General features: G+C 43.7%; 1 protein-coding gene across 1 annotated transcript; it reads right to left on the bottom strand.

Annotated features, from left to right (window-relative positions):
• Nucleotides 1-5,380: 5,380 nt before the first annotated feature.
• LOC133962294 (E3 ubiquitin-protein ligase TRIM35) lies at nt 5,381-17,687 on the bottom strand. Its single transcript, XM_062397838.1, has 6 exons — nt 16,920-17,687; nt 14,528-14,623; nt 12,865-13,095; nt 11,289-11,311; nt 10,523-10,641; nt 5,381-7,830 (listed from the first exon to the last, which is right to left on the bottom strand). Exons 1-6 carry the CDS (start codon nt 17,457-17,459, stop codon nt 7,262-7,264), a joined length of 1,578 nt encoding a protein of 525 aa, XP_062253822.1. The 5' UTR covers nt 17,460-17,687; the 3' UTR covers nt 5,381-7,261.
• Between the last annotated feature and the right edge of the window lie 4,364 nt (nt 17,688-22,051).

Raw genomic sequence — 22,051 nt, forward strand, 5'->3', positions numbered from 1 at the left:
GTATTTTCCTGAGAAATATGACTGGATAAGATCACCATTCATTGTTCTATACCATGAAAGGCTTCGCCCTTTAAGGCTATCGCTAGTGGGTTTTTCCCTTGCGTGCCTGCGCAGCACTGAAAACTTAGGTCCACGTCCACCAACTGTGGGCCCCACCCCGGTCTCACCTTGGATAAATTGGGTCGAGACTGGTCGCTCGCTTCATATTTTTCTTCAGCCATGAAGCAGCACGGAACTTCCAACATCCGCTTGGGCCCGGTCTGCGAGATCAGTTACAGTTTGTCCGACGACCTTCACACATGCTGCGAGTCGTGTCGTGGCCCAGAGCACGGCGGCCTGGCGCTCACCCCTCAGAGCAAAGAGGCGTCCCGCTTCAGCATATCTTCCCCCTGCTCCACCTGTCCACCGCGGGGGGAAGAATCGACGAGCGGCCTGTACCTGGTCCAACCCGCCGGAGGAAAGCCCCAGGAACCAGGGGAGGAGACTTTGACATTTTGGGGGGGATAAGTGTGTTTTAAATGTGGAAAGTTTTGGAATAAAACACAAACATCTTCCACAGAAGAGCAAATCCTTTAAATAGTTTGTCCCCGAGTCAACTGACTCTGCTGTCACTGTTTCACACACATCCTCCAAACTGTGTGAGCTGTCTGTTGATACACGACATAGACTCACAACACTAAGTTGGTACATCTCGTCTGTCACTAAAACAGAGTGTTCCCCACACCTTTTTTCTGTTGACAGTAAGTGTGTCCATGAGCCATCGAGGCGTCTTGCGGTCAGCGTCCGCACGCAAGTGCAGTTGAGAGCCTGTGTGTGCCGGGGGCATCTGATCAGCTGCGAGCCCCCCCATGGGTTGTTCCGGAGAGTTCTCCGACGCGAACAACGGCGGTCAGGGCTCTGGCTTGGCTCGTCACCATGACAACCGTAATGTGCCAAACAGATGTACGCCCCCTGTCAGACCATTCAGAGTGGCATTGTGTATGTTTAATGGACAAATGGATGGACAGGATTGTCAGCCGAGGTTAGATTCTGCAGTTTGCTCCCCCCGATTCAACGGGATAGAGGAAACAATCCTGTCATCCAAGGACAATTCTCTTGCTCTCCAGTCAGAGCTACAGGAACTTTTGAGAAAAAAGGCAATTAGTTTTACTCCCATTACTTCCTGGTTCCGAAAAAGACGGGAGGAGTGAGACCCATCCTCGACTTGTCTCTGTTCAACAAGTCGATCATGGAGAGGCAGTTTCACATGCTCACGATGTGATCACCAGGGAGACTGGTTCACACACTGGTTCATCTCCATAGATCTGAAGGACGCCTATTTCCATGTGTCGATCGTATTGAAACACAGGAGATTTCTACGCTTCTCATTCCAGGGGATACAGTATCAGTACAACCGCCTGCCGTTCGGTTACTCCCTGGCTCCACGCACTTTCTTTAAGTGTGTGGAAACTGTGCTGGAGCCGTTAAGCACGACAGGAATGAGAGTGCTATTCTACCTGGACGATCTGCTATTTTTCAGTGTTCACAGACGCATCTCTCTCGGGATGGGGGGGGACGCGTCTGTCACAAGTGGTGAGAGGACAGTGGCCAGCCCACATGTCTCTCCACATCAATGCGCTGGAGCTTCGCACGGTGTGGAATGTACTCCAGCATTTTGCGTCACTGCTGCGGGATCAACACATCCTGATCCGCACAGACAACAAGGCGACAGCAGCCTACATAAATCGCCAAGGCAGAGTGCACTCCGGCTGCTGCTGTGGACACACACAAACACTTTCTGTCAGTCAGAGCAGTGTATATTCCCGACTGGTGATTCAGATTTGGAACAGCTTCGGCAAAGCAGAGGTGGATCGGTTCGCCTCTCGTGAAAACGCACAGTGCGCTCTGTGGTTTTCCTTGAGCATGCGGGACATTCCTCCGCTGGGAGTGGATGAATTAGCGCATCAGCCGTGGCCCAGGATGCTTCTTTACGCTTTTCCTCCGGGGCCATTGATCCCACGGTTCTTGGATCGAGTACTGGAGCAACGGCTGTCAGCCGTCCTCGTAGCCCCGGAGCGCACGGGCGCGTCATGGTTTCCATATCTGCAACGGCTGATCTCAGGGTTGCCATGGGAGATTCCGTGGCGCGGGGACGCTCTCTCTCAGGCAGGAGGAGCGATCAGGAATTACCCAATGATAGGTCAGCGTCTGCGGGCCTGGCCAATGAACGGGAACATTTAGAGAGGCAGGGTCTCTCTCAAGATGTTGTGCGCACTATCCAGGGCGCCAGGGCCGCATCTACCAGAGCTTCATACACATCCAAATGGAGCCCTTTTCAGCGTTGGTGTGTAGACAGGAGATCCAAGGAGATGGCAGTTCGGCTATTCTACACCCTAATCCTGCTTTTACGCCTAAAAGAGCTGCAGTTTTTGCACATGGCAGCAAAAAGGTATCTGCTGCACGTTATGCATACAGAAGCGCACAGACAAACTTACTTTAATTATAACTTATTCCAAAGGTTAAATGATACAATAAACACTTGGTTCAAATTATCTATCTGGATGCATCGTTACAAACACACTACACATGTTTTATAACGTTGGGACCTAACTTACTTACAGAGCGGGATGTAAGTGTCAATGTATCTTCACTGTCACTGGAAAACATTAGTCATTGCGTTCAATCTCTTCATCGATGCAGAGTCCACATCGTGATGCATCTAAGAATCAAGACATTTCCAGACCTCTAGTGTGGAACGTCTTGAAACTGAGCCCTTTCAGGACCCTGAAAACAAAACCAAACTTAAAAAAAAATACAAAACACTTGCTCTGCATCGGAAAGGAGGAGGGTTGGACTTAACAGCCTTCTGATTAAATTTGATATTCTTACATTTAACAATACAGGACAATATTGATTTATGTATGTGGGTCTAGGTACAGCATTAAATCCATGAAGTTATTTTGCGAAGTGATGGTCTATTTCAATTAAAAACCAGAATCAACATAAGAATACGGAAGCATATTGCATTCACTTGGAAAAGAAAAAGTATGTTTTTTTATTTTATTGAGAACTTATCTCGGAACTTCAAGTGAATGCAATACACTTCCGTAGAAGAAAGCTCATATTTTGATCTAACCATATTTAGTTTTTTTTTTCTCACTATTAGTACGTCCTACAGCGACCATTACAATTATGCAAATTAGGCGATGACGTCATTCAGCGACTTCTAGTGACTTTTAGGACAGTCAATAGCTACTTTCCTTACTGAGAAGTTGGCAACACTGCCCACATAGCAATCTAGGTAGCATATTCTCCTGCAGGGCAGTGCGCCTAAGGAGCCTGATTAAGTTGAGGCCTAAATGCCAAACACTAGCCTTTAAAAAAAAGTTTTTAAAACAAATAGTTGAATATAGTAGATCTTCTGCCTTACTTAACAATTGTGTTATTACCCTCACACTCACGCAAATGTTAAATACTCACGCCAGTTCACACAGACAATGTCTTCTTTGGTATTCACTAGGTTTATCACAAGAGCATCAACAACAAAGGAAACAACAATGCATCTTGATGTATTTCAATATATTACATCCACAATTTCCTATAATACTAAATATGATGTATTTTTCATCAGTTATTACTGTTAATAACATCTTAAACTTGCTTTATAGTTGGTGTTAGCACATTTTAACGTTAGGAAAGTTGTTGTTAAGGTTAGAGTAAGTCACCAAGAAATTAATGCAGGTCAAAGATATCCTCATAATGATCGTCTGAAGTCATACACTACTGTGTGTGTGTGTGTGTGGAGGGGGTTTTAAAGTTCATATGTGTTTGCCAAATACAGACGTTGTGTGTTGGTTTCATGTTACTTTGGCACTTCCAGAAGAGATCAGGCAGACAGACAGCAGCAGATGTTGTAAGCAACTGGCATTACTGCCAGAGAGCCTTTCCGTACAATTTTGTTCTTGTTTGTTAGGGCTGTAAATATGCCTCCATGCAGGAACAGCCAGTTGGAGAGGCCTAATGTTTTTTTGTAGTCCGTTTTTTCCTCCCAGTATGTTACTGTTCTTGTGAACAGGATATCGCCTAGAGGGAATTTTTTCAAATCTGGTACAAATATTCACTTCGACACAATGATGGATTGATAACATTTTTCTCCCCTCCTTTTTATCCAGAGACGTGGGGTTGCTTTCGAAGTTGAGGTATCTGAAGAGGCTTGGTTGGTTTTGTATGGTGGACTACCGAGAGGTTGTTTGGTTTACATTGAATATGGAGAAACTACAGCCCCCAGAATATTTGATTTGACCCTTAAGACAAAGTTGATTAATGCTTGTACTGACTGCATATTATCACTGTATAGAGAAGAAATTTATGCACATGCTGAATTAACGACAGTGCCGAGGTTGCCCCGCCACCACATCTTCAAGTTATTTCAAGGTTGTAATAAATGTACGTTTATAGTATTGAAGGAACATGTCAACAACTGCAACAGTGAGTCTCACTGTCATGTTCAAAAGTTCTTGGACAACAATGGAACTTTATGGGACAGAGGTATTATATATAGTAGGCTGTGATACATACACAATTGTTATTAGGATACACTTGGATCTATATCGTATAAGCTTCGCCCTTTAAGGCTAGCGGTAGTGGGTTTATCCCTTGCGTGCATGTGCAGCACTGAAAACTTTAGTCAATGCCTAACCACTGTGTGCCCCAACTTGGTCTCACTCCAATTTATGATAGGTGAGGCCGGGGTGGAACCAACAGTGGGCGGGCGTGGACTAAAGTTTTCAGTGCTGCGCATGTGCTCGAGGGATAAATCCACTAGCGATAGCTTCAAAGGGCTGCGCCTATACTCACTAAATCAAGATTTACAATACGTAGCTAATGTTTTGGTCTTTAAGCAGCAATTGTTAAGAAGGCAAACTGCTGAGAAAGTCCAGACTCATTTCAGATTGACCTTGAGCCGCAGTGTAGCCTAAAGTTCGGCCTATATCATTGTATCATTGATTACGAGGCAAAAACCCCTGATGACGCTAAGATGCAAAGGGAATTTATGACACATGACACACAGAGCTTCTCTTTCCAGCTTCTCCTTCCTCTTCTCCATCCCTATCCCCCTTCCCCGGAATCCCTTTGCTTTATTGCTGGCAGATCAAGGGCCTCTGCTGCTGCACCATGGATTGCGATTTTTGGATCGCGCTTCAGAGGTCGCGGTGGTGGATCCAGTATGGCGGATTCTATATCGTGCGGGCTGATCGTAGTTGTAGCGGATCCTGTGTCGCGTTGGCATCAGATAATGGTGGTGGACCAGGGCCGAGGCGGTGACTGATGATGGATCCTAATAAGCGGCAGTGGACAATGACTGTGGACTATAGTGGATCCGACCTGGATTGTCAATCAATCAATCAATCAAATTTTATTTGTATAGCCCATATTCACAAGTTACAAGTCATCTCATAGGGCTTTAACAGGGTGTGACATCCTCTGTCCTTAACCCTCAGCAAGAGTAAGGAAAAACTACAAAAAAACCTTTTAACAGGGTAAAAATATGTAGAAACCTCAGAGAGAGCCACATGTGAGGGATCCCTCTCCCAGGACGGACAGAAGTGCAATAGATGCCACGTGAAGGACAACATCATCAATAATCAAAGTCTCTAGCAGCATTGATGAGGGTAGACATCCCGAATGACAACCCCAACATGACATGCCAAGCAGTCCAGCTGCAAGCACAGTCCATGCTCAGCAACCATCTAGACCACGATCCACCATCCAGACCAGACGCCACTCCAGTCCTCAGTCACCGTCCATCGCCGCCCACCAGGAGGACCCATCACAAGCCACCACCGCGGTCCTGGTCCACCGCCCGTGCCCAATGCCAACGCGACACAGGGTCCGCCACCAGCACCACGATCAGCCCACATGACTCAGAATCCGCAACACTGGATCCAACACCGCGACCCCCGGTGCGCGATCCACAAACCGTAATCCATGGTGCGGCCACAGAGACCCTGGATCTGCGGGTGATAAAGCAAAGGGATTCCTGGGAAGGGGGATAGGGATGGAGAAGAGGAAGGAGAAGCTTGAAAGAGAAGCTCCGTGTGTCATGTGTCACAAAATAGAACAAGTAACGTTCTGGCGCACTAATTAGCTCTAACTATAAGCTTTATCAAAAAGGAAGGTTTTGAGCCTACTTTTAAACGAACAGATGGTGACTGCCTCCCGAACTGAAAGTGGTAGATTATTCCACAGCCGAGGGGCTTGATGGCTAAAAGCTCTGGCTCCTACTCTACTTTTAGAGAATTTAGGGACGACAAGTAGGCTTGAATTCTGAGAGCGGAGTGCTCTAGAGGGTTTATAAGGTATTAACAGCTCTTTAAGGTATAAAGGCGCTATATTATTAAGGGCCTTGAAGGTGAGGAGGAGAATTTTAAATTCTATTCTAGATTTAACTGGAAGCCAGTGTAGCGATGCTAATATCGGAGAAATGTGCTCTCTTCTCTTTGTTCTCGTCAGGACACGTGCTGCGGCATTTTGGACAAGCTGTAGAGTCTTTAACGACTTCCTGCTGGAGCCTGATAATAATGAATTACAATAGTCCAGTCTCGATGTAACAAAGGCGTGGACTAGTTTTTCTGCATCTTTTTGTGAAAGGACAGGTCTAATTTTTGAAATATTACGCAAGTGGAAAAAAGCGGTCCTAGAAATTTGTTTTAAGTGACTATTAAAGGATAAATCAGGATCGAAGATCACTCCCAAGTTCCTGACTGTTTCATTGGAAGCAAGGGCAATGTCGTCTAGCGCAGCTATATCATTAGATAATGCATCTCTAAGGTGTTTGGGGCCAAGTATTATAACCTCTGTTTTGTCTGAGTTTAATAAGAGAAAATTGCGGGTCATCCAGGTTTTTATTTCCTTCAGGTGGATCATGATCTTGCTGGCTGCTGACCATGGACTATGATTGCAGCAGGACTGCTTGACATATAGTGTTGAAATTATCCTTCAAAAGGTTTACCCTCATCAATGCTGCTAAAAGCTTTAATCTTGATGATGTTTTCCTGCACGTGGCATCTATTGCACTTCTGTCCGTCCTGGGAGAGGGATCCCTCACATGTGTCTCTCTCTGAGGTTTCTACGTATTTTTTACCCTGTTAACAGAGAATGTCACACCCTGTTAAAGCCCTATGAGACGAATTGTGATTTGTGAATATGGGCTATACAAATAAAATTAGATTGATTTCTCTGGAGATCCTCCACAGCACATTTCTGAAAAGGGCTTTTGACACTATTCTATGGTAACATTCATCCTCCCTGCTGTGATTTTCAGTGGATTGTTAGAACATGTACTGGAAAAGTAGGGTTTCAGCTTTCCATTCCACTGCTTTTTAAAACGATAGATCAGGTTGTTGTCGTTGGCATCAGAGAAAGTGAGAGACCCTCTCTCCCAGTCAAGCTGAACTCTGATTCTGCGTGGCCTTCTTCTCAGCTTGAGTGGGGTGCTGGGGCCAGGGGAGGCCCAGTACTCCCCAGAGGAGAGGGACACTGTCCAAAGGCCGCGACCTGGGTCTGTGTCTGAGTCGAAGGTAGGACTGGGGTTTAGATCAGAGTTGGACCAGACTTTTCTTTGGACTGTGTCTCTGGCCAAGCCCAGAGCCCAGTGCCTGTTATCTCCCACCTCCACCTCCCAGTTGTGCCTCCCTGAGCTGAAGACTTCCGAACCCAGGATGCTCTTTGGGCCCACAAACCTCTCTGGATTGTCTGGAAGAGGCTGCTCCTCACACACAAACACACTGGAAAGGTCAGGAGACACACTTAAACACACAGAGCCTGTGTTAGGGTCCATGGTCACTGGAACTGAGGAACAGAATGTTTCAGTGAAACACAAAGAAAAAGGCACATATCTACACTAAAAGTCAACACTCTGCATACACTCAATGTACAGAAACACTCACTATCTTTTTCACTGTAACTATATGCATTGTGCATTGCAAACACCAATTGACATGTATAATATCACAACCCATTCAGCAATTGTGTGACAGTTAGTGCTCTCTAAACACAATCAGCTGTATGATATATGAAGCATCACGTTAGTTCATGCAGGACATGGAGTCATTTGCTCAGCTGTCATAAGCTGCCAGCGACTGATTTTCGGTTCTCGTCATTTAAATATGACCTCCTCCTCACTGATCCCTACCCAGCTACACTGTCACTCATGCTCTGCTGCCGAAAATTTGTTTCCACCACCCCAGCCTCCAACTTTTAGCACGGAGTCTAAAAAAATGGTTGTGGTAAATGGTATTTGTCTTGAACAAATGCATTGACTCAAATCCCCCTATGACCCTTAAAGAATCTTCAGTATAGATAATTGATAGGATGCCAGATTGGGTGTAGAGACCAGTGCAAAGCATGGACGGACTGGGACTAAAAAAGAGACCTGAACTTTGGCCTGGCCCAGCCCTCAACAATTTGTGTTGGGGAACGAAGCAGTGTCACGTTGCCTCAATCTTAACTCAGGATATCAGGCAGGTACTCACAATATCACTGATGTTGCTTGGCTGTTATGTTTGTAGCAGCTTATCATCTATTCCATGCATTTTTTAATATTACTTTAATTTTTACTTATTCCAAAGGTTGAATGATACAATAAATACTTAGTTCAAATGATCTATCTGGATGCATCGTTACAAATACACTACACATGTTTTATAAAATCGTGACCTAACTTACGTGAAAGAAACCCCACTTTGTGTTTCCCTTATGTAATTCGTTTTTTTTTGCATACCTGAGCAACACATACTAGGACTAGGTTAAAAGGGAGCAACCAGATGTTTTGTTGACTGTGTTCCATACAGTATTTACTGCTTGCCCTGTACTTTCCTGTGGAAATTCCAAGCGGCTCAGCTCTCTTACCATCACATAGGTCCCTCACCATAACCAAAGGTGAGCATAGCAGGCTTTGGCTGCACATTCATATCTCCACTCAAATGGTGCTGCTGGACTTTATGTATATTACTGTAACTGCTGTTAATTCAAGACATTTCATTACATCACTCTCAAGGGATTCAAGCCTTCTCTTGCATACATTTTAAGCCCAACCCTTTTCTTTATTATCTCTTTAAGTTTTATCCATATTTTTTACTCTGGCACTGTAATTAATTGTAACCATGGTATCCGATGTAAGCTGTTTCCAGCCGGAGCTCACACTGCTCATGCACTGGCCACTCATGCTCTGTATTTCTGGTCTTACTACTTGTGTTGATTTGGCATGCAAGCACCAAATGTTTGAATTAAAGCCCTCTGTTGCATTTGTTCAACTATCTGAAATTATGATGTTTAAATCTTTTTTTTTTGCATACGTGGCGGTGACCATCCGTCCTGGTCCCGCCGCCATTTTGTGATCTCCAGAATGTGTCGATGGCCAATCGACCCCCTGGTGCAGAACCAAGTGCAGCATAGGTTAATGCAAGTATACCAGTAAGTAAACCAATCCCAAATAATTATCCTAGCAACCATAGCGTTTGAAAAATGCATTAAATCTTCAACACTAAATAAAAGCATTGGCAAATATTCCCCTTGTCAGAAAAGATCCCAGCCCACCAATCAAGAATGAGGCTGAAGGAAACACAAGTGCCAGTAATACACATTACACTTTGATTCACCGCTTGTAGAAATTATAACACTGGGGTTGTGGTATTTGGGGTTTTAGTAAGATACCACAACCCCTGTAAGATGCCCATATACTAGAGGGCATCACGGAATGGAGATAGATCTAAGTGGTGTTCAACCAGAAGCAATGTCAGCAGATTCAGCATCATCACTCCCCCCATAGGAAAACATTAGATACATGTAGTTCTACTGCTGATCATGTTTAGGATAATAAAAAGTACCACAAACCAGTGGCAGTGTAATTGCACAGTGTGTTGACAAGCAAATTTTTAAGATAACATTCTTCAGCACCTAAAGATGCCACTGCCCAGTTTTCAAATGAAAACTCTCTTGGAAGAAGCAGATTTTCTTCCATGACAGTCACATTATGACAGCTGTTATAACAGTGCTATATGCACCTTAATTGATACGGTTAATGTCGTGGCATCAAACCTTTGTTTGGAACTTGATATTGTCTTACAGGAGGGTAATGCCCTCATTAAAAACAGTGATAGTAACATCAGTGGAACCGGTGAAATGCACTGAAACACTGTTGTTGCCATGCAACACAAGGTTCAGGGAAACATGCAATATTATTAGCATTAGCCAGCCAACCAAGAAGGCTCTACAAACATTAGCTAGTCAAGGGGCAGACACCAAAAAGAGGAGAGCAGAGGTAAAGACAAACAGTGGGTTTTCCTCAGATGAGCGCCATTCTGTCGAGATTGTGGAGGACAATAATTGGCAGAGATATTTTGGTTGAGTTTCCCAATGGTTCACTTGTTAATGAAGCAACAACAAATCCAGTGCATTGCTGTCTACACTATATGTAAAGACAAAAAATAACCATCCAATGACTTTACTCTTCTGTATGTACACAGAGTAAAGCAGTGCTCACAGTACTGGATGATCTTAAGCATCTTGTCCCAGACACGGTGCTGCACACAGCCCTGGTGCTTTGCCACATCAAGCAGAGCTTCTGATTCTTCCTCTGGCTCCTCTACACTGCACCGAGCCCTGGGACAAACAGTGCAGATGAGCTACCACACTACAACATCTGCATGGTGTGCATTGTGTGTGCGTGTAACAGTTGCAGGTCTGCATGGCTTTTGTTAAGTTAGTGGCGGCGAAGGATGCCACAGTGTAGACATTGTTCTACTAGTTAACAGAAATGTTTCAATATCCCGGTATTGATGAGAAATGCAACATTTAAAAAAGGCATTATTGATATCATGTTAATCATTTTTATTAAGTCTGCACAGCTCTCCTTTTAAATGAGATTGAACCCATTTGAAAACAAATCTATTAGAAACACTTAGAAGTGTAAAAATAATGAGGTTCTTTATGAAACTGCAGGTCAGAAGATGTTCGGATTACCCAAGATACTTGTTACCACAATATTATGGAGTTTATAATTTGATGCACGTGTTCACTAACAATGATCCATAAAAATGAACCAAATGGGTTTAAGTTGTTAGTGTGGGCCTCAACACTGTAACACAGGCTGGTTAAAGGTTGATGGTTAAATAACAATCAATTCAAATTAAACTGACAGTTCAATTTGTTTAAATGTGATATATATATATATTTAGGTTCAATAAAAGTAATTTAATCTAGTTTAATTATTTGAGAAAACTGCCTTTTTATTAGCAGGAGGGGCTTACCTTTCAGAGCTCTTCTTATAATTCTGTGGGGACAAAAAATATCAGGTTTCAGAGTTTTTTGTCATTTCATCACATGCTTGGCGTTAAAATAAAATAACTCCAGAGAGCCCTAGCTCTGTCGATTGAAACACCTTGTTGATGAGAGAGGTCAGGGGATGATGGTCAGATTGGTTGGCGCTGACAGAAATACTAGAGTTACTCAGATAACCACTGATAACTGTGGTTACCGTCGAAGAATGCGAGTGATCAGCAACTCGTACATAAGGTGGATGGTCAGGTTCCTCTCTTGTCAGCCAAGAACAGAAATGGCACGGGTCAAAACTACCTTATAGGGGAGAGCGGGGTAATGTGGGAAATTTACATTTGCTCCCCTCTAGGCGAGCTAAACTGATATATCAGTAATATGTACACATTTCCCATTAATTCAGGATGTGTTGTAGCAATGGAAATGATCAGAATGTCTTCAGGACAAAGGGCAGTGAAAATATGATTGTTTTAAAAAAAGTGGTCTTGTGTCCCATTTTACCCCGGCTACGGGGTAAAGTGGTCCACTTATTTTTTTCCACTTTAAAATACCATTACAACACATGTTGTAATAGTTAAAATCCCGACAGCTAGATTGACAACCACTAATATCGGACTAGTAACAGAATCATGGGGATTGGTCAATTTAGCACATTTATGATTATTATGATGCATGTGATCTCTTGCAAACCCTAGCTCACCTTCTCTATCCAATTGGCAGGGACAGGGATATTGTTTTTCTCTGCATATTCAAATGCAAGTTCACAGCACTTAAGAGCAAGGCCATGGAACTGGTCAGCTAGTTGTTTCAAGTGTTTGGCAAGCTCCTCCTCCATCTCATCTGTGAATATTCTCTTTACCTCAGCTACTGCACCCCAGGCTACTGATTTTACTTTCACTTTGTCTTTACTTTATGAATCTTTTGAGTATTGTCTTGTCAATATTTCGATCCCTTCCAGCTTTTCTTAAGGACTTCTTTCCTTGCATGACAAATGCTGTGGGGTAAAGTGGGACAGTGTCTCACTTTACCCCACAGCATTTGTCCCACTTTACCCCAAAGCCACAATTTTAGAAAATTATCTTTTATCAATTCAGGCTAATATTCAGCTAGCATCAATCACATGGTTTTATATGTTGGAAGTTCATCAACATGTATGATATAAGTTTTTCTACCTGATTCAATTTGTTTTGACACAACAGTTGATTAAGTTCAAAGCAAGAAAATTTACTTTTACATGCAAAAAACACATTTTTGTGAAAAAACAAACTTTCCACAGCACCTGCACCAACTTCTCCTTCATGGCAAGGGGGGAATGGGAGGGGCTTGAAAACATAATAGTCACATGACCACAAATGTGTTCCGTTGCCTAGATACAGTGGGTGTTTCACATCACCCGATGTCCCACATTACCCTGCTCTCCCCTACCAGGGTGCTGCTGCTGGTGGTTTAATGGTACATGGTATACCGTGTTTGATAATGTAGTGTGTGAGTGTTAAAATGCAAATAATATCTGTGAGAATAGACAACCAGACTACTTCCTGTAGAAATGACCTTAAGAAAGAGGATGTTATCCAAGCCCATGGAGTCTTCTGTCTCTCGCATTCTGCTGGTCAACACTTGTATGTCATCGTTGATCCTGTCAATCTTTTCTTTAATCCTGTGACTCTTTTCCTCTTCTTCTTGGTTCAGCTGTGACATCAGAGTAGCCTCCTCATCATGGAGGTACTGGTGCATCTTCTCAAACTCATCCCTCAAAATCTGGGCTGTTTGTACTGATTGACTCTGACAATGGGGTAATAAGACATCATGTTAGAAGACGTTTCGAAACTTCATATTCAAAGAAATGTCACACTTGTCATTACAAAGCACTTATTAATGTTGTTTACCATATGAACGTGTTCTACAACCACTAGTCTTTAAATCGGGGCTCTGTCACCCCTGAAAGTCCCTCTCTCCCCTCTTTTCCACCTATATTTCCTCTCTTCCTTAATTTCTCTCACTCCAACCAGTCGAGGCAGATTGGTTCTAGTCTGGTTTTAGAGGTTTCTCCCAGTTAATGAGGGAGGTATTTCTCTCCAGTCACCAAATAGCTGCTCATTGTGTGAACTGTTGAATCACTTTTAAGGTAATGTATGTAAAGTGCCTTGAGATAATGTATATTATGATTTTGCACTATAAAAATTAAAATAAAATTGAAACTTCGAACTAGGATTTACATTGTGTTGACATTTGACGTTGGGCGTGCACCTGATGTTGGCATGTTATGAATTCAGCTATTGTATTCACATTTTTTTTTTTTTAATAAAGTGCAGAGAAAAGAGTATTCCTTCCATTTGAGTGGAGAAAAATATGAGCCAGTTTATTTAATTAATTAATAATGAATATGTAATATGATGTGTTCATCATACAATATCTGTCAATACTGTATTATTCCATATATATTTGCTACTGTACATATCTTATTTATTTACATTTCATATACGCACAATACTCTGCACTTTAACTCCTTTTTTTTGCACTTCTGGTTAGACGCTAAACTGCATTTCATTGTATAAGTACTTGTACTGTGCAATGACAATAAAGTTGAATCTAATCTAATGTGGTATAACTCCCAGTCAAAGGAACATCTTCGTCATTGAAACAGATCATTGGAGGTAACGACTACAAGCAATCCTGTGAGCCACTTCTGTCTCTTTTTCTTTCTCTATTACCTAAATGCTATCGCTATTTGTCCGAATTATGTTAATAATAATAATGTTATCACACTACAAACAAACCTAACCACCTTCACACCTATTATTTTGATCCAGACTAAAATGAAAAGTCAGAAGGTCTGGACAAGTCAAGGTAAGTGTAAGAGCCCACGAGTTTTCCCTCAATAATGTCCTTATTACTGCTTATTGTTTGTAAGTGAGGAAGTTGTTGTACATATGTTTCACTCTCCATAGGCTTTGCTCAATGTGGGCCTTATGAGGTATTAGTACAACAAAAATATTTGATTTCCCTCGAGAATATGGCATATTCTTCTTTAACACTTACAAACATGTATAATACATTTTAAATAATCTAACAAAATATTATTTCCTTTCTTGTAGCTTGGCTTAGTTCAGGAGCCAAACGACTTATTTGTAAAGTATGTTAGCAGTATGAATCTCACTTCTAATGTCAAAACAGCGGTAATTTCAAGATTTTTCATGCATCCTTTATGTAGTACCTCGATATGAGTGGCAGTATCCTTCCAGGTTTGTCTGATTGATGTTAAACTGTCCAGCTGCACCTGGAGGCTTCTGATAGCAGATCGCAACTCTCTCTATAGACAGAATATCAAACATTAATCTACAGGTGATCAGTTCCATAATTGAAGAAGCCCCTTGGATGAGAAGGGACACGTCTTCAAGAAACACAAGCAAGTCCAGTTGCCTATGTACAACTTCTGAAGATACCATGGCCTGGATAACCGAGAACCTTAACAGACACATGGAGTACGGATAAAATGTATTTAACATAAACCACTGTTATAATTAAATGAAATAAAACACTCAACATCTACAACACCACTGTTGTAGATGTTGAGTAGGGTTCGGGTTCATCTTAAAACAATAAATTGGTGTTATAAATAGATTAAAGGGCTCAACAAAGCCTCTCCTCAAAATCATTTTCAATTTTCATTTCCCAGATGTTAAAGAATTAAACTTCCATAAAGGTGCAGGAGGTCTTAAGGACAGATTAACAATACAAAAACTCAGAGAGAGAAATGGTCAAACAAGAAGGAGCAGAAGCTGAGGTCCAGAAGCTCTAAAAGACTAACTTGAGTTTTTCAAAATGCACGTTGATAAAATATTGAAGCTCTTTTATCAGCACTGTCAGGTAAACATTTTTCACTCCTGCAGTTTTTAAACCAAACCTTCCTGCTCTCCATTTGTGTTGAAACCTGAGACGAGATGACCCCTGATCAATATAGCTGCTTTCAGACCAGTGTTAATTTTGGCAGCTATTTTTGATTTAGTCTTAGTCTTAGTCTTTTGACGAAAATGCAAATCAGTTTTAGTCACATTTAGTCATTTTTATCCTTCTTAGTTTTAGTCTAGTTTTAGTCAACTAAAACAAATTACATTTTAGTCCAGTTTTAGTCGACGAAAACGAATGACATTTTAGTCTAGTTTTAGTCACATTTAATAGCCACATTAAACTCCTTTTCTATAAAAAGATATAGCTGCAGCCTAATAGCTTAAAAATATATATATATATATTAAATGTGAAAACAAAAAAGGGAGAGCAGGTCAGACTGGAGGCGAACACAGAAACTGCAGCTCGGTACAAACCAACTGCAGCTTCTGCTCTGATCAAGAAGCTGCGGCGCTGATCTCTGAGCAGCTGAGACCAGAGAAACTCTGGGTTTTCACTGTTTCCATAGTTAAGAAGCAGTCAGTCACTGAGAGGCTGCTCCACGAGAACGCGCAATTAAGTGAAGATTATTAGCGCTTTCACTGCTTTCACTGTGTCTCTCTGAGCGAGTTCCTGGGGCAGGGGGTGGAGCTACGGACCGGTACGCTATCTGGGAGCGCACAGGCACACACACACACGCACACGCACACACAGACACACAGACTCACTCGCCCGCTCCTGATACTTTATGACGGCCTGATACGATGATGTTTTAAAAATTATTGTGACTTAGTCAACCACCAACATTTCGTCTCGTCTCGTCAACGAAAGTTAAAAATAGATTTAGTCATAGTTTTTATTTTCAAAGATCCGTTTTCGTTACGTCTTAGTCTCGTCTTCGTCATGGGAAAAAGTTCCTTAACGAATATTTTTCGTTATAGTCTTCGTCAACGAAATTAACACTGTTTCAGACATGTATTGACCTCCAGAGTTTCACCCAAGGAGGTGTATGTGAGAATGCAAATGACTAAGTATGAGCCTCCAGTATTTCAGCCGACTTTCCCCGCCTGGCCCCCTAGAATAAAGTCCACAGAAACACAGACCACAGGAATATATCCTCCGCAGGATTCAGTGCAAGCAAGTGGTGGGGTTGATGGCATTTCTAAAGGCGACGGACACAAAAAATTTAAAACAAAACAAATACCTCAGGTGAAAAAGCGGCGCCATACACCAACAAAGACATTAAGTGAGTTTTTGTTGATGAGAGCCAACGCTATCAATGTGATGTAAACAAAAAACATGTGATCTCTGCAGCAGAATTAATATGTTACCCTGCCTCTGCCGGCTGCACCAAGTTCACCTGAATCATGTGGTTTTATTGTTGTGATTGAGTCTGAGCACAGAATCTACCAGTGGGTTGTTCATGTTGTTTATGTGCAAAAGGAAAGCTCTGGAGAAAGTCCAGATCCAATTCTCAGGAGTTCCTCCGGAGGTCATGTCTTAAAACGGCTTATGACATATTATCATTGATATTTCATCTCAACAAAGCTTCCACAGTAGGTATCATATAACTGTTTTCACATTCTGACCAGCACTTCCTAGTGAACTGATCTTAATGTGTGAAATAGGTGCAGTATCCCTTTAATACTTGTTGTTGTAACGCGACCCAACTATTCAGGTCAGTGAAGTTCGTGTGCTGTCTCTGTGCTCTTGTGTCTGACCTTACAGTTGTGAACAGCCTCCTCAATAGAGCAGCACTGGTGCTCTTCATGACCCTCTGTCCGACACTGCTGGCAGAGCAGCTTCTCCTCTTGCAGACAAAACAAAGTGAGCGCTTCTCCATGCCGATCACACCGCTCTTCCTTCACCATCACGTTATATCCATCCTCTGCTCCCTTGACACTCTCCTCTGCAGCTCCAGGCAGGACTCTGTGTCTCCTGGGCAGATCATGAAACAGGGCTTCAAGCATAGTATGGAGGACCGAGTCCATCAGCTGTGATCTGTAGCAGATTGTGCAGCCAGCCGGGCCCAGCTCTCCCTGACTCAGCTCGATACACGAGGGACACAGTTTGTGGCCACAGGGCAATGTCAGGACGCCCAGTGCCTGGCAGCCTGGACACTCGTTCTCTTCTTCAGGTTGGATTGGAAGCTGATCCTCAGATTTTCTGTCCCCAACAGTAGTGGTGTCTTCATTTTGATTACCAGGAGTGTTTATATCTCTGTCTTGTACCAACCTCTCTCCTTCTTCTTGGTCAGCCATGACAGTGCTACAAATTTTAGCACAATGTAACTGCTATTTAGCTGAACAAGATTTAGATTGTTGCCTCTGACTGTGCCTCCCAAAGTCTGAGCTTAGCAACAGGTTGCAAAATCATTTAAACTCTCTGTAACTTTAAAGTCCTCCCCTCAGCTGCTATACACCCCCTCCCTGCTGAGAGATGGGAGCAACATAATGACATGTTAAATATCATTTGTGTGGCATCACAAGAGGGCCTGTGATAGAGGGGCATTATGTTCCTCAGCCTGGGAGTGGCTACCACGCCACAAGATATCTGCCAGGAGGACTGCATCGCCCAGAAGGCACCACTGGGGGAGGTACCAATGCCTCAGCCCTCATTAAAGCTGGAACTCAGGTGTGGGAGCGAGAGGAGAGCACAAAGGAGTGGAGACACACACACGAAGCAGCCGGCAGGAGACGTGGAAGAAAATACTTTGGGAAGGATCCGCGTGAGAAGCAAGTTTATGGAGGATATATATTTACCGTTTAATGAACTTTTAGGTTTTGCTTCCGGAGAGACTTTTGTTTACTAAATAAACTGGACCCCTCGTTTGAAACCCTTTTTTGACTACTCTGTGATGCACTGCCCTACACCCTGCTTGGAGATTAAACCTATGGTGATACCACTTTTGTTAAAAACAAGTTTTGTCTTTCAAATAGAGATTCACAGAAGAAATGTGGGCCTGTACTACGAAATCAACTCCAACATATAACATTAAAAGGGGGATATTATATTTTTAGTTTTTTGTACGTCTTATTTTGAACCTTTCATTCTCTTGTCTGTCAGGTTTTGTTGAAGAAAAATGCAGTGCAAAAAGGTTGTGAAACAAAAGTTTTATATATAAAGGAAAAGTTCTTACAGCGAAAAAACTAAATCCAAAAATCCAGTAACTCAAGGAGTGTTACAGCAAAAACAAGTTAAACACTAGGAGATAATAGGAATACAAATACAACCCTAAACACAGGAAAAGGCAATCAAAAGAGTCCACAAACAGAAACAAAACAACTAAATACTAAATAGTCAGAGTCCAGAGGCATGGCATTGTCTCAATCCTTCTGACTTGTATGCTGCTGTAACAAGTGAACTTTCCTAGTATGGGAGCAATACGTTTTTCAAGATTCAAGATTTGTTATTGTCAAATGCACAACAATAACATTAAGCAGTCGCTGGCAGTGAAATGCTTGAGTCTCAGGCTCTCTTCTAACAATGCAACTGTCTCTGAGCCTGGTGGTGCGGGCCCGGATGCTGCGGTACCGTCGGCCAGAGGGCAGCAGGCAAAAATGTTAATGGCTGGGGTGAAAGGGGTCTTTAATAATCATAATAATCGTAATAAGATACGTTTTAACTTATCTTGGAGTGTGCGCCCTCCCTGCCGCTGGGGGGCGCTCTACCGGTTGTTGTGACGCACCGGTTGTTAGGCGACATAATGCGTCTTACTTAAGGAGGCAGCCGTGTTTGGCTCGCCCTCCCTCCGGTTCCGCTTCTCTAAGATGGGTTTTGCTAATGAGGAAGAGCTACTTCCGTAGTCGAGGCGGAGCTTGGAAGGCTACGCGAGACCTGGGGCTCTCGTGAGATATCCCTCTCAGTACGACTGACTGCTGGTGAGGGATCACTCCGCCAGGGACCTTCGGGTACAGTAGCTCGTCACGTGGCAAGTAACGTTATCTGCCGTCTCATGTTCAAATTACCCCAGCTGGCTCGTTATTTAACACCATAGTTGGACGCTGGGGAGACTTCCTCCCTCCGGGTTGCTGAGACAGTTCCTTGGCCTGATAGGGTGGTGTGTATTGTCACATTAACTCATCAAATTCCGATTGTCATATTTATTTAAAAAGTTGTATATTTGCCTTCATAGAGGCCCTGCTCGTTGGCCGTCATTGGCCACCGTGCCTCGGACGACCTGCTATTCAGATTTTGCTTCAAACTATGGTTTTGCCTGAAACTCTGAGAAAAGGCCCAGCGTGACATAAAGACTGCCTGGCTCAGCTTAAGGATTTTTAGTAATATCCTAGTCTGCACTGTGACTCCACGCTACACCTTCACGGTGCGTGGAGGGATCCCGTCGAGGGGACGCCCGATTTTAAAGGAACAGTTAACCCCATTTGTATTGTGTTTATATAGGTTTGTATGGGGTTTATTTTGTTGGTTTGTTTGTTGTTGGTTTAAATTGTTTTCAATCTTGTCCTGTTTTAATCTTTTTATTGTGGTCAGGTGCTGTAGGCCGGAGGCGGCGAACCCAATTCCTAGTTATGGGGGTTCTTCGCGACCCGTTTTGTGCGGTTTGCAGTGTCACTGGTGGTTTGCTTTATTAATCCCTCCCCTTTTCTTTGTTTCGTCCCTGCGGTAAGTCCCAGCCCTGTCCCATTGTCAAGTATTTTTAACTGTTTCAAGAGTTAACTCGTGTTTTGTGTGTTCATTGTGTTTTTGGCTGTATGTATTTGATTTATTTAAGAGATTTTCTATTAGTTTAAACACATCTCTTGCCCCTGTGATTTCAAGAACCTGTGCTTTTGCACTTCACATATATTAATATTTCCTGGAGGTGAAACTCCCCAGGTGGCGTTGTGGCAACCCTTTCAATATCCCCGCTTTCCCTCACACTACATTAGCATTTCTTATCTTATCCTGAAATTAGATGAAACGTACAGAAGACATACAAAAGTTGAAATATTTAAGAAAAATTGGCTGATGTGATTATACAAAATTATTTAACAAATTAAAAGAAAATTTAACAGACAGAATTGCCCTTTACACCTGGAGATTAAAGGCCCACCTCAAACGCACAACTTTCCCTCATTGGACCTTAAAGGGATGGTTCATCTCCAAAGATTAACAGCCTTACAGTGTGGTGGAGAATGAAGGTTTCCAGAACCTGCTTAGCATACTGGAGCCCAGGTATGTGATCCCCTCGCTTAACTGTTTTACCGACACTGCCATCCCAAAACTCTACAGCGACGTCAAAGAGGAGGTAAATTAAACTTTGAGTTTAGCCGAAGGAGTAGCTATAACGTGTGACGGTTTGTCATCAAGAGCTACGAAGTCGTACATGACCATAACTGTGCATCACATCACGAATGAATGGCAGCTTTTAGCTCATGTTCTATAAACCAGGGCGATGCATGAGTCATACCGGGGGCCAATTTTACTGAGGTGCTGAAAACGGCAACCGACTAGTGGGGCATCGGTAACAAACAGATTGTTTTGGTTACGGACAATGCGTCCAAAATGGTGGTGGCTGCGCAGGTGGGGGGCTACCTTCACGTGAAATATTTTGCCCATACCCTCAACCTCGCCTCACAGCACGCACTGAAGCTGCCTGCTGTCACCAGGTTACTAGGAAGAGTCCGGCACATAACCACTTTTTTCCACCGCAGTACAATCAGCAACTTCATGTTGGAGCAAAAACAAAAGCTTCTGGACCTCCCCACTCACAAGCTCAAGACCCATGTTGTGACCCATTGGAACAGTGGGTACCTCCTCTGAGGTCAGGAGGTCAGGCAGTGATATCTGCACCCTCAATAAAAATAACAATACAGACACTGACAACAATGCAGGCACTTCGACCGATGTTTGTAGCCACAAAAACAGTTCGATATCGTATAGGCTTCGCCCTTTAAAGCTATCGCTAGTGGGTGTATCCCTTGCAGTCATGCGCAGCACTGAAAACTGTAATACACGCCCACTAACTGTGGGCCCCGCCCCGGTCTCACCTTGTATAAATTGGGGTGCGACCAGTCTCCTGCTTCCCATTTTTCTTCAGCCATGAAGCAGTACAGAAGCTCAAACATCCACTTGTGCCCGATCGGCCAGACCGGATACATTATGTCCAATGATCTTCATCCGCGCTGCGAGTCCTGCCTTGGCCCGGAGCACGCCGGCTTGGCGCTCACCCCTGGAGCCAACTGTGCTTTCTGCAAGCTCCTCGAGTAGCCCGAGAGACGCAGGCGAGCTGAGGCTTAGGCTGACATGGACGGTGAAGGGTTCGCGTCCCAGCGCATTTTTGGGTTGGACAAAGCCATTTATTTTTTCGATGAACATGTACCGGAGTCAGCCGACTCCGCTCCCGGAGCTCAAGAGCAATATCCTCCCGCAGGTTCCCCCCTCGAGCCCAAGGGGTCAGACTACATGGATACACCTCCGGCCTCCGCTCAGCCGTCGGGCATTTGTGCCCCTGTGCAGTTGCTGCCAGGAATTATCCAGAAGGCGGCGACTTCCAAACAACTGGCGGTGCCATTTACGCAAGCCGCGACTACGCCAGATGACCTCATCGGGGTCGTCGCTCCGACACGAAGGGCCCGGCAGGACACGTGCTGGCCCTGTTTCCCGGGGATCGACGCATACCTGGCCAATTCAGCAGAGGACCCGGCAAACTGAAGTCGCCGGTTCTTTCCTACATCCCCATCATAAGGGTGGTGGGGATTTCCCACAAAGGGTTTCCGCCTGTACCTCCACCAGAGCCGAGCCTGGCTTCTATATTCGGCGTGATGGTTAACCTGCTCGAGGGAGGGCGACCTACACCACCCTCCCATTCGAGCCAAATGCTGACGAGGCTGGCGGACCGCTCACACCAGTG

Source organism: Platichthys flesus, chromosome 10 (assembly GCF_949316205.1).
Source record: "Platichthys flesus chromosome 10, fPlaFle2.1, whole genome shotgun sequence".
NCBI classification, from domain to species: Eukaryota; Metazoa; Chordata; class Actinopteri; order Pleuronectiformes; family Pleuronectidae; genus Platichthys; species Platichthys flesus.